Source organism: Tiliqua scincoides, chromosome 2 (assembly GCF_035046505.1).
Source record: "Tiliqua scincoides isolate rTilSci1 chromosome 2, rTilSci1.hap2, whole genome shotgun sequence".
Taxonomy (NCBI): Eukaryota; Metazoa; Chordata; class Lepidosauria; order Squamata; family Scincidae; genus Tiliqua; species Tiliqua scincoides.
In genome coordinates, this window is record NC_089822.1 from 16,705,074 (window position 1) to 16,721,337 (window position 16,264).

Here is a 16,264-nt window from a genome sequence, read left to right on the forward strand (position 1 = left end):
CGAAAGTTTCATCTTCATGTGTGAAGACTCTAAATGGCGAAGATACAACACAAGTGCAGGGCTGTGCTGCTCACAGTTGCATCATGGCTGGGTTTAGCAGATATCTGTTTCTCCAGCAGCATCAAGAGTTATTATCTGGCACTGTCTATCCTTTTGCTGAAACATTGTCAAGAAGATTTTGAACAGAGATGCCTTGGAATATATTCTGCCTTGGAAATAGAAATTTTGAGGGACTTCTAATGCTAAAATACAGGGTGAGCATTAGAATATCGTAATTCTTCCCTGATGTGGTTCACTGTAATCATGGACCACAGTTTTTTCTGGCCTGTGATGGTCTCTAGTTTTGTAAGCCCAACAGACCTTTGTTAGAACCAGAGACCAGAACAGGAAAGAAAAGAATTTGTGCACCATGACTAATGATGACTGTATCCTACCATGTTCATCATACAAGGGACTCTTCAGTGTCAACGTTGTGATGTCTGATCCTTATGCAAAGCAGGGTGAGTAAGATTGCTTTGTCACATGGGAATAACTTCTGTTAGCTCACTTTTTGGATTAAAAAATTCTGGGTAAATGGCATAACATTTAACAGTGGTTTAGGTACCTTTTAAATCACATTGCCTTATTCACAATCACGGTGGTTAAAGGAAGAGATTTCTCTCTCTGTTTTCTAATGCTTGTGGTTGAAATGGGGTGTAGAATACTAATCATTAAACTGTTGTGTATACAGAACTTGTTGTTCTGTTAACACTGGGCATGCTTGTGTATGTATTATTATATTTTTTGTCCTGTTCTTCCTCAAGGGAGCTCAAGGCAGTGCACATCATTTGTCTCCCGTCCCCCAACAATGACCCTGTGAAAAAGGCTAGGCTGAGAAATGGTGAGCGGCACTAGGTCAGTGGTGCTCAAAGCGCTGACCGCTTTGCATCGGGAATGCATTCCCTGGCACGGCCAGCACTTATAATTCCAGAACGCTATGCGATTGCCGGTCCAAGATTGAGACAACGCAACACTCTGGCCCGTCGCATCTGGCCCATCGCATGCCCCACTGGGGCATTTCACTTGGATTTCTGCAATGATATGATGGGCCAGAGCATCATGTCAGCCTAATCTCTGGACTAGCAGTTGCACAGCACTCCAGAACCGAGCGTTCAACTCACAGGAGGGAAGGATTCAGCTCCTCGGACCGGGGTTCACCCAGCCCTGTCCTAAGTCAGTCCAAGAGAGTGAGGAATTTATGACAGAGTGAATCTCCTTGTTCCTCGTCCAACAAGAAGTCCTTCGTCACACAGAAGGTAGAGCACTCTGTGTGGTAGAGTTTCTGTACACAAATCACATATATTTGACTATAGCAATTTTATCTTCTCAGGTCCTGAAGAGTTAGGGAGTGGAAACTATGGGCATCGGTATATCACAGATTCTGGAATTGGTGATGACGATGGAATTGACATTGATGACTCAGACTATGACATTTACATTGACGAGGTAAATCCAAAGGCTTCACTCTGACATTTTGGTTCTTTAAAGGTGTTTTTGCCGTAGTATTTAGACAAGGAAGCCTGTCAAAGATGGGGTACAAATATATAAACTAATGTACACTGAGTTGACCAAATAAATCTGTCTTTGTGTATTTTCATTTGCTTTGACTTAGTCTGAACTTTTTTCTGCATGCATGATCTTGTGAAGCCTTAGCCCTTTCTAGAGAGCTTATCTGCATTCACTGTATGTGTGACGGAGAAAGAGAGAATCTGTATATGTACAGTGGCATTCAAGGTGCTGGTTATCCAAGGTCCAAACTATCTAGAACTTGGCCAGCTTAGCTAGGACTTGGCTAAGACTCCTACCAATTGTTGCCTCTATGCCCTTACTAATTGTTGCCCTTATAGCAAAACTGATGCACCTTTGGGTGGCTGGGACACCAGCAGCCTGGTGTCCATAGGGACACCAGCAGCCTGCATGCCCAGTAGTGGCCGCCCAGCAATGGCCATTGCAAAAGTACCTTAAGGAGACTAATGGCACTGACAGAAAGGCTGGTGCCAGTTGGTGTTGGACCCTCCGCACCAGTGGGACAACCAGCAGGCACTTGTGGCAGTGAACAGACTGCAGAGAGGCGTTCTGGGGAGGAGGAAGGTGGAGGCCAAACTGGGCTGGGAGGGCGGTTTAGGTCCAGCAGAGGGGCAGAGATGACAGTCTCAATTGCCGCTGAATCCTATTCCGCCTCCCGGGCCTTGGAGCCTGACACAGGTCTCCTATTCAAGCTAAATAACTGGTGCAGCTCTGAGTAGACCCATAGGGGCTGCTGGAGCTCTACACAGGTTGAGAGAACTGAAGTCTCCTTACTCCAGAGAGACCTTTGGCTGCTTCCTTGGCCCTACAGGATACAGCGGTGGCTTCAGCATTGTTGTAACATGGGACAGCGGCTGGGGATAAGATTGGATTCTTGCAGCCCAATCCTATGCATATCTACTCAGAAGTAAGTCCCAATAGAGTCAGTGGGGCTTACTCCCAGGAAAGCGTGGATAGGATTGGACTGTAAGGCAATTATCAAACTGTGAGACATGGCTCCCTGGGGAACAACAGAAACCAGCCAGGGGAACCAACTAATCCTCTCAAAATTCTGCCGCCCTATAGAATTGTAGCCCCAGTGGGAAGCCAGGGAGCTGCCAGTCGAAAATGTTTGGGAACCACTGCTGTAAGGGTATCTTTGGAGCTGTCCTCTCCCATACAAAACCACCCACCCTGTAAGATCTTCTGGAGAGGCTCTGCTGCATTTGTCCAGGCCTGAGAAAGTTTGGTGCCAAATATGCAGGATAGGGCCTTCTCTGCAGCCATGCCCAGATCCTGGAGAGATCCAGGTTTCCTCCTCTCCTCCACTTGTCCAACAGTTGGAGAAGACTTTGTAATTCCACCAGGCTTTGGGGAAGGGATAAAAGCAAGACTTCTTATTTAACAGCACAATCCTATACATGTCTACTCAATGTAAGTCCCATTGTGTTCAGTGGGTCTTACTCCCAGGAAAATCTGTATAGGATTGCATCCTTAGTCTGATCTCTCTGGGGTTTAACCACTTTTATTTCATTGTTTTAGTCGGTGTTTTATTTTTGTACACTCATACACACTTTAAAAATAAAATGGCATTTTAATGTATTGTAAACTGGTTTGGGGCTGAAATGAAAAGCAGGGCGTGAAGTTAAAATGAAGCAATAGGCATAATGTGTGAATTGAGCCTATGTGTATAACACAGTATGCATAGTCTTTATTCCCATCATTGTGGATTCTGCCCTTTGCAGAGTTCCTAATTGCACAGAGACATCCTATATGCTTACAGCTGGCCCATGCGTGGGCGCCACTCACACTTTTGCCTGAACACATGGAATTTGGGCTTAGCGACAATGGCCACAATCCTGATTATACTCTATGCATTCAGTGCATGTGCAAAACCCTCTGTTTTGGGCAACAATGTATTGGGGGGCGAGGAGGAGAAGGAGATCTAGAGAGCTAGTTCTTGCCTTGTGAAGACATGGTTCTACTAGCCTAGTCTTGTGTATTCTGACAGGAAGTGACTTTCCCAGGTCTCTGACTGAGATCTTTCCCATCTTTCCCACTACCTGAGATTTTAACAGGAAATGCCAGAAATTGATCTTGGCACTTACTGCACAAAGTTTGTTCTGTCTCTGAGTTGTGACCCTTCTCAAAGGCAGTCGTTTTCTGTAAGCAGGCAAGGACAGTTTCTCTTTATGATCATTGCTTAAGTTCCATGGGGTTCAGCTTTGGCATTAGAACCCAATTGAAGCCTTCTCTCAAGTGAGCACACTGGCTGCAACTGAGCTCTGCTTTCCTGTTCAGCATTGGACTGACCTCCAGGAGTCCAGCATGTTCCCTTCCAGGAGGCCAGTCAGAGCAAATTGTCAGACCAGAACCCTTCCTTAGAACAGTATCTTGATGCTGCTTTCATTGACATGCAAGATGTTGCCTCTAGTTGTACTAAGTTTCTCTTTCTCTTTCATCAGCTCAAGCCACTTCCTGCCATCAAAGGAGGCAACAGGAAATTTTTGGTTGAAACCAAGATCACACAAGAGTCTAATGCAAGACTTCTTTCTAGGTTGCTCTCAACAACTTTATATCCTATTACTTCCCCTGCAACAACCACCCGTCCACCCCGCACCACCACAGTTGCCGCCATTACTGCTAAAGCGACCAGAAGGAACAACGGAGCGTCCACTGTACGGCAGTCTGATCAGACCTGTGATGAAACCATCTGCTCTGCAGACAGCTTTTGTGTCAATGATTATGAGCGGAGTGGTTCTCGATGCCACTGCAACCTTGGCAAAGGAGGGGAGAGTTGCTCAGAAGGTTGGTTTACCCATAAAGCCTTGGACGTTCCTTTAAATGTTCAGGAATTTGCTTTTTGCAGGGGAGATTTGCCCTACACCCATGTTTGATTTGGCCCTTTAATATACTGCTGCAAGAAATAGGGAGACTTTGGGCGTGAAGGACCTACCTAGCTTTTTTACTGGAACCCCAAAGTCTACCAGCTGGAACCAGAGGCAGAATAGTGGCTCAATAAAGAAACTTGCTTTCAGTACCAGAACTTAGTTCACAGTCTTTTCACACACAAATCCATGCCTGGTTTCCCTCCAATCTTTCTTCCCTTCAGTGAGATTTATTCAGCAGCATAATTTGGGGAGGCAGGTAAACTTATTGTAGCAGCTGTTGTTAAACAATTGAGAATCTGGCTGATCTACTGCAAATCACCAGAGAACTATCTGTAGATCTTGATCACTCTTCTCCCCTCCCCTTAGTGGCATCCTTAGAGAGCACAGGTGCCTTTCCCAACATGCCTGGCTTGTAGGTAGGTGCTGAGCAGTGGCAGAGCTGGAGGGGATGCAAAGCACTGAGTTTTGCAGAGAGCCTCAATGCAGTGTGCAAGCAGTGCACCCTTTCCCCTCTTCTTCAGAGCCATTCTGGGTTCCGCTACCTGGAATGGTTCCGAAGGGGAGGGGACCGGGCCGGGCTGCTTGCATGCCGTGGTGAGGTTAACTGCAAACTTAGTACTTTTCACCCCCTCTAGCTACACCACTAGTGCTGAGGTTCAAAAAATTCTGGAGTTAAATTTATAACTCTTGCTTATAGCTGGTTGAGCAGGGAACATACCTCTGAGAGGAAATATATGCTCCGTCATGTTTTGCTTATTAACTTTCCAGTAGCATCTGATTTATGCTTTCTCAGATTGGGAATAGATGGATTTTGTCTGAACCAGTTCAGCCATGGTTATAATCTTATGAATACTCATGGGTATTACTATACAGCTGCCTGTGCAATTTTTTTATGATTTGATATTGCGTAGCAAGCTGGAGCACTTGCTCCAGGCAGATCTGCTCACAGGTAGATGTACCAGTTTACCACTTGAAACTGAGTGGGGTTCACATATGAATAAGCACTTCAGCCTGTCTATTTCAAACCGCAAACAAGCAAGGACAATGTTCCATGACCTATAAGTAAAGAAGTGAGTACATTGTCGGTGTTTGAGGTTCTCATGTTTCCACCACAAAACCTCAAAAGTGGAGCCTTAATTTGGAGGGCGGGATGGCACATCTGTGTTAAGTAGTCTAAGCACAATCCTGGCATGTCTACTCAGAAGAAAATCCCATTCTGCTCAGTAGGGCTCACTCCTAGGAAAGTAAGTATTAGATTGTTCTCAAAATCAGCTGTCCTCTCCTAGAACTTGTCTGGGGACAAAAGCTACAGTGGGCACAACCCGAGTTCTTCCAATGTTTAGGTGTAATAAGGGAATCTACTCTGAAAGATTAGAGCAGGGGTCTCCAAACCCCGGCCCAGGGGCCAGATGTGGCCCACAGCAAACCTCTTTCCAGCCCAAGGTCAACCTCTTGTCCCCTGAAAGCCTCTGGCCTACTCAACTGAACATGACCAGAACTGTGCTCTGATTGTGTCTGGAGGGTGTTCCGAGGGCCAGAGAGGTTGAATTCATTCATTTATTCACTCATCTAAGTTCTATCTCTTATTTATTTAAATTTTTTTTCTGGCCCTCCACATCACACCAGATATTTGATGCGGCCCTCTGGCCAAAAAGTTTGGAGACCCCTGGATTAGAGGAAGAGCAGAGCAGAAAGACACCTGCTGCTGATCAATATGACTTTCATTAGAAGCTATTCTCTAGTGCAGTGTTTCTCAAACTGTGGATCAGACTATGGGTCGCAAGCCAATTTCAGGTGTGTCCCCATTCATTTCATTGTGTACTTTATTTTTAATATATTGGACTTGATGCTACTATGGTATGTGGCTGCATTTGGGGAAATGTTACAGATCTGAACTTTTAACAGGTTACTTTGTATATGCTTTTAAGAATGATAGTAAATGGGGCTGACTCCTGGGTAAGTGTGGATGTTTGCGAGCCCAATCGTGAGTTCGTCGCACAGGCTCACTGCCTGTGTGCACTGTTGCAAATGTACTATAAGGCACGTTTGTGAGCCGTAGCACCGGTGCCCTGCCAATGGTAGCCCAGCGTCAGTTGGCAAGGGCTACCGCTGGGCGAGAGCTGGAGTTCCGCTGCTTGGACTGCCGAGCAGTAGTGAGGTAGGTGGAGGCATGGGGGGAGTTGGGGAGGAAGCGTTCTGGGATGGGGGAGGCAGGGTGGGGAGAAGGCAGGGATGAGGCGCTCCAGGGAGGAGGAAGTGGGGTGGCAGAGAGGCAGGACTAGTAGAGCTTTGCTCCACCGGATCCAGAGTCTCCGTGTTGGGCTCAGAGACACGGGTTGGCAGAGAATCAAGTAGCCCCATTGCAGGGCTACTTGCTTTACCCAGGGGAAGGGGACAAAAGTCCCCTTCTTCCAAAGAGCCGCCAGTGGCTGCCTGAAGTACACTGGATGCAGTGGCAGTCATTTTCAGCGCCGCTGCAACCCTGCACCCCAGGCAGTTCAGGATTGGGCTGTGCAGCCTTTGGGATGTCTTAGGAATTTTTTTTTAAACAGATCAAAAACTGTGTGGGTTGGTTAGGAGTGTTCTTTATTTTAAATAAATTTTTAAATCTACTTATTGTAAACTTATTAATTTACTTACTTACTTGATTTGATTTTATCATATGGGTAGTGTTAAAAATTTTCCTGCTTGATGATATCGCTTCCAATCATGACATCACTTTCCGGTTATTGACATCGCTTCTGGTGGGTCCTGACAGATTGTCATTGTGGGTCCCAAAGTGAGTCCCAGTGCTAAAAGGTTTGAGAACCGCTGCTCTAGTGTAAAATGTTTCTATTGATTTTACTTGGAGTTAACTGCTATGCATCAGGATTTTTTTTGTTTGTTGTATTGCTTTTCAGATGTTAATATCCAGTATCCTCAGTTCTTTGGTTACTCCTACATCACTTTTGAACCTCTGAAAAATTCCTACCAGATGTTCCAAATTACTGTTGAATTTCGGGTAAGTGTGAACAACTTTGAACCAATGGAGTCAACAGGTTTGTACCAAGGAAAGGCAGCTCAAAACTGCCAGTTGTGCACGACTACTTCCCCCAGATTACAGAACGAGCTTCAGACACCATAAATATAGGCACGCCATGGAAAGTCAGCAGTTCCAGCCCAGAAGTAACTCACAGACTTTTTGCAGAAGGACTCATCTTGAAACATAGTAGAGGAATTGAATTTGGATCATGCATTATTGCTGAGATAAATCACTTGAGTTTCCCTCTATTGACAACAGAGGATGCTACAGGCTCCTGCGTTACAGGCTCGATACATAAAGCATGACTGCAATGGAAAAATCACTAAAATTGGGCTCCCCACCCCATTGTTGCATGAAAAGTCTGTTGTGAATGTTTCCCTATACATAAATATTTCCGTTTACTTACTGAGTCCTGGAAGTGGTTAACACGGGCAAGTTTTCTTAGGTGAAATGGGATTTGCTACTGCACCTGGGAAGAAAAGTAACTGACGATCATTACTACTGGTTTGATGTATTTCTGGTTTGATGTACTAGTTTGATACAACGTGCTCAGGAATGAAATGCATGCTCTGCAAGATGGACCCTCACTAGGGCTGATTGTCTCCCACCACTTCTCAAAGAGGAAGGAAAGCAAGAGAGGTGTGGCTCCAAACAAAACTGGCATATATTAGATTTCTAAGCAGATGTAGTGTAGCCAATAGAATGCTGGATTTGAACTGGGGAAACACGGGTTCAAGTTCTGTATTCATCCATGGATGCCAGCTTGGTGACTTGGATATTGTAAGGAAACAAAAATGGTGTTGCATGTACAACACCCGGCATGCCTTGAACAAAAGATGAAATATAAATACTTTATAAAATAAAATGAGGGAAGCCTATTAAACCAAGTCAACTGTTGTGATGAAAAACACAGAAATGGGGAATACAATCAGAGATCACAAAACGCTAGAGACAGAATAGGATAGTAATAAAGGTAGTATGAGTTTCCATAATGGTCTAAATACTGTATAGTCATTCGGTCCTGTTCAGTTGGCTCTTTGAGGGCTATAACTGTTTTCAAAGACGGGAAATGGAAGCAGCTGCACAATGAGCTTGTGTATCTTATGCAGATACACCGTTAGCAACTGTTAACATCACCTATAACCCATGTCATTACCTTCAATGTTATCAATTTCTATTTTGCCCTGAAGGTCCAATTCCCTGTTTATTTGAAGTTCTGATCCCCTATTTATATGAAGCAGCTTCAGCATTACTTTTGTCAGTGTAAAATATTGAACAGATACACATCACACTTTATTTGCATCCTGCTGCACTCAAGATGAGTTAATAAAAGTAAAACCAAGTCATAAAGGCACATCGGTGATGAGCATCTCTGTACATTATTTGCGCAGTGCTTCAGGCTTGAAAGCACGATAGGTAGAGCAAAGAACATCATTCTTTGTATGAAAAGTATGCCCCCCAAAATCTTAGGAATAATCAGTCCAGGTTTTCTGGGATTCATTCTCATGAGGTTTGGGATGGAGTCACTTTGCCTTTGATAGCTCCAGGGCAACGGTTCCCAACCCATGGTCTGTGGACCACAGGTGGTCTGTGGAAACACAGGAGTTGGTCTGCAAGCTGGCTGGGTCCAGCAGTTGGCAGGTGAGCAGAGTGCCATGTGCTTGTCACTTCACCAGCCTTTCATGGCCCCTCCCACCCTTCCTTGGCTCCAAAATTGGGGCAGTTCTGCAGCTGTTGGCAATGGCATGATGAAATCATTGCACCACCACCACATCCTCCTGTGGCTGTGCACTCTGTGGTTCTCAGCAGACCCGAGTGCAGTCACAGTGGTCCGTGATTGCTTGAAGGTAGGGAACTGCTGTTCTGGGGGAAAGGATGTGACACAGCTGCTACAGCAGAACTGTTGTTTCCAAACCAAAATCACACATCCACTCCCCATTTTAGCTATGATTATTAAACAGATGAAGATTGGGAGGGAGTTGTATGACATTTTTACACGTTATCAATGCAGTGATGGGACATTAAAGCTAATGGGCAGATGTTGGGAAGACATCAAGAGTGTGACCATAGGTGGGATACTCTCAGTGGTAGTGTGCATGATTTGCATTCAGAAAATTGCAGGCTCAATCTCTAATTAAAATATCTGAGGCAGGATGCTTAGGAGGGACCTCTGCTTTGAGGTTTAGGAGCCACTGCTACTGAGTTACCAAAGGTCTCACCAGTATAAAGCAGTTTGCTGTGTTCATATTGCTTCAAAGTAAGTTATATTGAAATCAAGGGCCTTGAGACCTGGTTTGGCCTAAATGCACATCTATCTCATGCATTCTTTTAGGGTGGCCATACTTTTAAGGATGCCAAAGCAATGCTCCACAACCAAGAGGGGCGGCCCAGGCTCCTTTGCAGCACTGCAGAGAATGCTGAAAAACAATAGCTATGTTCAGACAAAGGGTTCTGTCCCAACATCCTCTGCAACATTGCAAGGGAATTTTTCAGTGTGTGATGAAGCCGCTTGCATGGCACATCTCTTCTCAGCCTTGGGGCACACTAGCAGCCCAATCCTGAGATGCCTGGCACCCAGAGGAGTGGCGCCAAAATGGCTACCGCTGCATCCTATGGGTGCCAGACAGCTGCTGGCGGCACCCAGGGGAAAGGGACATTTGTCCCCTTTCCCCAGGTAAGGGAGGAGGTCCCTAAATAGCTCTGCCAGTCCCACCCCCTCCCTCCCCCCACCCAGAATGCCTCCACCTCCCCCGCTCACCTTTCTGCTGCCTGGAGCAAGGGATGAGCCCTGGGCGGTGTGTGAGGGCCAGTACCAGATCTGGGCTGGTGGTGAGCATCACTGACATGCTCTGTGGCACATTTGTGATGCTCAGCATTGGCGCTGGGCCGGTGCTGATCGCATAGGATCGGGTTTCCTTAAGCCATTTCTGTACAATGTTGCATGCAACAGGGCTGAAATGTGTACACTTGTGGGCCGGGCAGAAATAGTTAAGCTGGTCACTCTCTCTTGAATGTAGTTCAAGGGAGGAGGATAATGGGAGGGTAAAAGTGAGTGCCACTCTGAGTTTGAAAGAAGTAATAAAAACATGATGCATCCATAAGATTCATGCATTCAAACTTAATCACAATGGTATGGGAATAATCTCTGCATTGCACTTCAGTACCATGTAGGATGGTGAAAAATCCATGAGGGAAAAGTGACTGTAGTAGTGCATATGTTTCTCTCTCTGGGAGCAGGTGACATTTGCATGGAAAAAAAATTGTATTTCCCCAGAGGTTCCTCCATCTACCGTATTTTTCGCTCCATAAGACGCACCTGACCATAAGACGCACCTAGTTTTTAGAGGAGGAAAACAAGTAAAAAAATATTCTGAACCAAATAGTGTAATAAAATATTTAATAACTATAACAGAATAACATTTGAACCATGTAAAGTGAACAGCAGTCAACAGTGGCATTAAGAACCATTATCACTGTCATTAACAAATGGAGAGACTTAAAGGTTTGAGTACTCTAGTTTTCTGGAAACCCCAAGAACTCATCATCGCTAGAGTCAGAATTTATGAAGCTCACAAAAGCAGGTGCACACAAATAGGGGATCACATTATCTTTCTACTACAATGATGTTTTGCCAAATTCCAAATCACTGGGCCTCGTGCCCGCTTAAGGCTGATCAGTCCCCCTTGTGCAACTCACCAGTGCAGCAAGCAAAAGTGAGTCCAGTTCCAGTCCACAGATGCCAAGTAAATCAGTCCCATCAATCAGAGTTACCAAATCAGAGTCCAGAGCCAATAAGCCAAATTACAGTCCAAGGTCAGGTTCCAGGTAGGTCAGTCAAATCCATCAGGGTATCCAAGTCCAGTCACAATCCACAGTCAGATTCCAAATTCAATAAACCCAGTCAGTCTCCTCTCCTACCTCCAACCTGCACTCCTTCAAAACCCACAAACCCTTTCTGCCTCTGGTACTCCTTATATCCCTGGGGGCCCTATTGCCTTCCAGTGGTTGCAGCTGTGCAGCACAGTCTGCTGGGTGCCCAGGCCTTACTCTTAAAGGGGCCACTGCTGACACCACATCTACCTCCTCACCAGATCTTCCTGGATTCCAATACAAGGGGGGGGGGAGCAGATCTCTATACAGACCAGTGCAAAAATAGGGGAAAGGTGTGGGGAAGGGAAGATCTCTGTATAGACATCACAGCAAGACCAGTGCAAAACCCCTTGCACACAGAACCAACAGATGGAAGTTGGGGGGGGGGGCAGATCTCCATACATACCAGTGCAAAAGCAGGGGAAAGGTGTGGGGGCTGGAAGATCTCTGTATAGACATCACAGCAAGACCAGTGCAAAACCCCTTGCACACAGAACCGTCAGGTGCTCGCTCCCTGGGCTCCCTGGACTCACTCCCTAGGCTCCCTCCCTGGGCTCACAAGCCTCCCAGGGGCTCACTCCTAGGAATGCTTGGACGGGAGAGAAGCCTGCGATTGACTCATTTCGCCTGGAGATCTGGTAGCTGGAGACTGGTAGCTCTCAATCAACATAATGAGCACCCCTGCTCTAGGGGCTTGCTCAGCAAGACTGCCACCCCACCCACGCTTTCCTGGGAGTGAGCCCCAGTGACTCTGAGACTTACTTCTGAGTAGACAGGAGGGCTTGCTCAGCAAGACTGCCATCCCACCCACACTTTCCTGGGAAGGCGAGCGGGCTGGGGGCGGAGTTTTTTTTTTTTTTTTTTTTGCAGTATTCGCTCCATAAGACGCACACACTTTTGCCCCCACTTTTTTGGGGGGAAAAAGTGCGTCTTATGGAGCAAAAAATACGGTAAGTATTGATGGCTCCCATCCAATGTAGATTTCTGAATCAGGCCCTGGTTACTTGTAAATATGTTCTAAGACCTGTTCTAGGACCAGAGTAATGGAGTGTTCTTTAGTTTTTTTTTCTTGGTTTTGTGTCTCTAGGCTGAAGCAGAGGACGGTTTGCTTCTGTACTGTGGGGAGAATGAGCATGGGCGTGGGGACTTTATGTCAGTGGCAATCATCAGGCGAACCATCCAGTTCAGGTGAGACTTGCAGGAAAACAGCTCCAGGGCCTTTTCAGCCTTCCCAACCTGTCTGCTGTTAAAAATACATCTCCGTAATAATGAATCCTCTCAAGGACAGGAGACTGGGAGTCTACAGCTCACAGTGCCTAAACAGCTCATACTGAAAAGCTTGCAATTTTCTGACATTATTGGAAATCATCATCATCATTGGAAATATAAATGTTATTGGAAACATTATTTAATAATAGCAATAGTAATAATAATAATTTATTCAATACAACAATAACAATAATAATATTAAAAACATAAAATATAAATCTACCCAGTGTTTCTAATATAAATCTGCCCAGTGATTTGCATCCCTCTGACTTTTTGCTGTTTGTTGGTCATGGGTGAAATAGAGTTAAGTTTCATGAACACTAGTGGGTTGTTGAGATGGAATGAGAGAGGAAATTTTATGCTCTGGGCAACCACTGGGATTTCCATTGCAGCCTCTGTTGGTGTTGGAGGACATACCTGTGCTAATTTAACTGTCATGGCTCCCTTTTCCATTGGAACTTGCTATCCATAATTTGTAGCCCCCAATTATTTGCTGTAACTCTGTAGACTAGCAGGGGGGTCGCCTTGCTGAATCATGAATCATGTAAACAACTTCTTGCATGTCAACAGTGGACAAGTAACCTTTATTAGGAGCTGAAACAAACATGTCCAGATTTAAACTGAGTGGTTCCCTGTAAGGACAAATTTTTGCTCTAATCTGAGAGCATTTTAAATAAATAAATAAATAAATAAATAAATAAATAGGTATTTATATACTGCCTTTCTGATCATCAGTTTACTCCTCTGACTTTATTCAAGGCGGTTTACATAGGCAGGCGTTTCTAAATCCCTCAAGGGGATTTTTACAATCGTAGAGGTTCTGTCTTTCAAGAACCAACAACATTTCAGAATGGATCTTCCTGGTTTGGTCTCACTTCTGGCTTCCAGTTCTCCCACGCAGGCTGGCAAGCAGCTCCATCTCTCACACGGAGGGCAGCCAAGACGCTTCTTGCTCACACCAAGAGCAGGTGGAATCACTCAGCTTGGCTTGTCAGCTGCTTTTGATAATCAGAATTTTACTATTCTGATTGGTTAATCAGAGTTCAGAAACCTTAGGTCTACACCCTATGCCTCCCCTTGCTTGATCACGATGGACTTGACCATAGACAGGCAGATGCCAAACTCTACAAGGTGCTGTTGTCTACCTTCTGTTTTGTCTTCACCTAGGCACTCTGGTGCTCCCAAGACACATCCTAGCTAAGCCTTTCCCAGCATATGTGCAGATGACAGAGGTCAGAATGTTATGAATGACCTCAGCATTCTATGCGGATTTTTTTCTAATTGGGTGAAGGGATCTCCATTCACCACAGGGAGTATTCAGAGAAGATGATCCTCCTTCTGCCATCTGAACTGTTACAATAGACATCAGCAAGCCTGCTGCATGTGGTAGACCAAGCCTTATTGGCGTGGTGCTGTTGCTCCTTGGAACATTGTGCAAATAGCTAGTGTCTTTTCAAGAAGGCGTCACAGTTCTCTGATGTAGAATGATGTTTGCTTCAAGGATAAGAGCACAGCCGGTAATCCATTTGAAGCCTGCTTTCTAATTTATCTGAATCACGTGACCAGAAAAATTACATGTATATCTGGCATTTGTGCAACTTTGTGTGACTTTTCTAGATGCCCTTGTCAATCGACTCACTAGCTGCTTGAACGTTCTGTGTAGGATACTGGTATTCACTGGTGTACCTGGGGGAGGTCAAGGGCAAATACCCCAGGGCGCCACCCAGGGTGACCTCCTCCCCTACACTGCCTATTTTGATTTTTTTCATGAGAACTTAAGAAGAGCCCCACTGGATCAGGCTGAAGGCCCATCTGGTCCAGCTTCCTGTATCTCACAGAGGCCCCAACAGATGCCTCAGGGAGCTCACAAGACAACAAGGGACCTGCATCCTGTTGCTATTTCCTTGCATCTGGCATTCTAAGGAGGTGGCACATACCCATCACGGCATGTAACCTGTGATGGAGTTTTCTTCCAGAAATTTGTCCAATCCCATCACCACATCATGTGACAAGGAGTTCCATAGACTAATTACATACTGGGTAAATATTTCCTTTTGTGTCCTAACTCTCCTAATCCTCAATTTTTGTGGATGTCCCCTGATTCTGCTGTTGTGTGAGAGGAAAAAGAACTTCCCCCTATCAACTCAAAATCTCTGCATAATTTTGTGGGTCTCAATCATGTCCCCCCTCAGGTGCCTTTTTCGAGACTGAAGAGCCCCAAACGCTGTAACTATTCTTGTAAGGGAGGTGCCCCAGCCCAGTTAGGTAGGTGTCCAGGCCACGCAGTGCCTCCCCAGCCCCAGAAGGTCCTGTGAAGGTCCTTCTGAGGCCTCTGGAAGGTTTAAAAAAGTCACTTCTGGTTTTCGGCGAAAACCAAAAGTGGCATTTTTAGGCCTTCCAGATGCTTCATAGGGCCTTCTGGGGGCCAGGAAGGGCATGCGCAGCCTCTCTGGTCCTCAAACGTCCTTCAGACTTGCCCAGTTGGGGGGTGGGGCTGCATAGGGGAGCGGCACATTGTGATCCTGGCCCCTGGCAGCACAAGGGTCAGGATCACAATTGCTGGTATTATTCTTGCAGCCCTCTTTCTCATCAGGGAACTAGGAGAATCCCCAAGAGAAATTATTCTGGTAGCAATAAGTGAAATTCAAATCGTACTTCTCCAAATCATGTCTGAAAATGGATGATTTCTTGTTTGTATATGTGATTCTTTTATTTGTCTAGCCAGTGAATGCAAGAAATTGAAAGTCCTCTCGAAGGGGAAAGGAAAGAAGAATCTCCCTGTTTGTGTGTGTGTGTGTGTGTGTGTCTGCACTAAAAGAATAGCTGTAGGAGCCCAGAACCCCAGACACTGTAGCCTGGTGTAACCAAAGTAAGGCCATGTTGTTATGAATAAGTAAAATCAACTTTTTAAAAGGATAGAAATAAACTAGATGTTTGGGTCTCGTGTACTGCTTTTGAATGTAAACAGAAGCAGTCCATTGACTCAGGTGAGGGGAGGGAAGGTTTGAGCTAAGAGGAAATGAAGTTTAATCATTTTGTGAAAGTTATGTTCTGTGTTGATCACAGGTTCAACTGTGGTACTGGGATTGCAGTAATTTCCAGCGAGAGCAGAGTTAAACTGGGCAATTGGCACAGTGTGACTGTGTTCCGAGATGGACTGGATGGATGGCTTAGGCTGGATAACAGTCCTCCAGTTTTTGGTAAATCACAGGTGAGTCCTCTCTCTTATGGAAGGTGTTTCAGTTATGAACAAGGACTGATCCAAAGCTTCCACCCCCTACTCCCAACCCATTTCTTATGATAATTATCAGGGGAGGCAAAATGGAGGCGGGGACTTTGTGATTTCTGCAGTTGGGTTCATAGAAGTCATCCATTTGGGCAAGCAGGCTTACCAAGGGGGAACTGCAGTGCATTCCTTTTTAAAACAGAAAATCTGCTGCTTTTGAAGATGACAACAGCAGTGTTGGATTCCCCACCCACTCTTCTTCTTGGCTCCTGGCTCCCAGGAGCATTCTGTGTCCCATTGTGCACTTGGGCATACCACAACAGTGCATGATGCCTCAGTGCATTCCCGGACAGAAGATGCTCCCTCGCAAGAGCTGGGAGTCAAAAACATCAACTCTTTCAGCACTGCTGCCACCACCTTCAAAACCAGTTGCTTTTCTAG

At 45.5% G+C, this 16,264-nt stretch overlaps 1 protein-coding gene across 1 annotated transcript in view; it reads left to right on the top strand.

The window, feature by feature from the left end:
* EGFLAM (EGF like, fibronectin type III and laminin G domains) overlaps window positions 1-16,264 on the top strand; it is a 97,052-nt gene that overhangs the window by 42,100 nt on the left and 38,688 nt on the right. Inside the window, exons 7-11 of the mRNA XM_066615301.1 lie at window positions 1,370-1,485; window positions 4,011-4,353; window positions 7,337-7,437; window positions 12,416-12,516; window positions 15,664-15,808. Of these exons, the coding sequence (XP_066471398.1) occupies window positions 1,370-1,485; window positions 4,011-4,353; window positions 7,337-7,437; window positions 12,416-12,516; window positions 15,664-15,808 (806 nt within the window). The remainder of the gene's footprint in view (window positions 1-1,369; window positions 1,486-4,010; window positions 4,354-7,336; window positions 7,438-12,415; window positions 12,517-15,663; window positions 15,809-16,264) is intronic.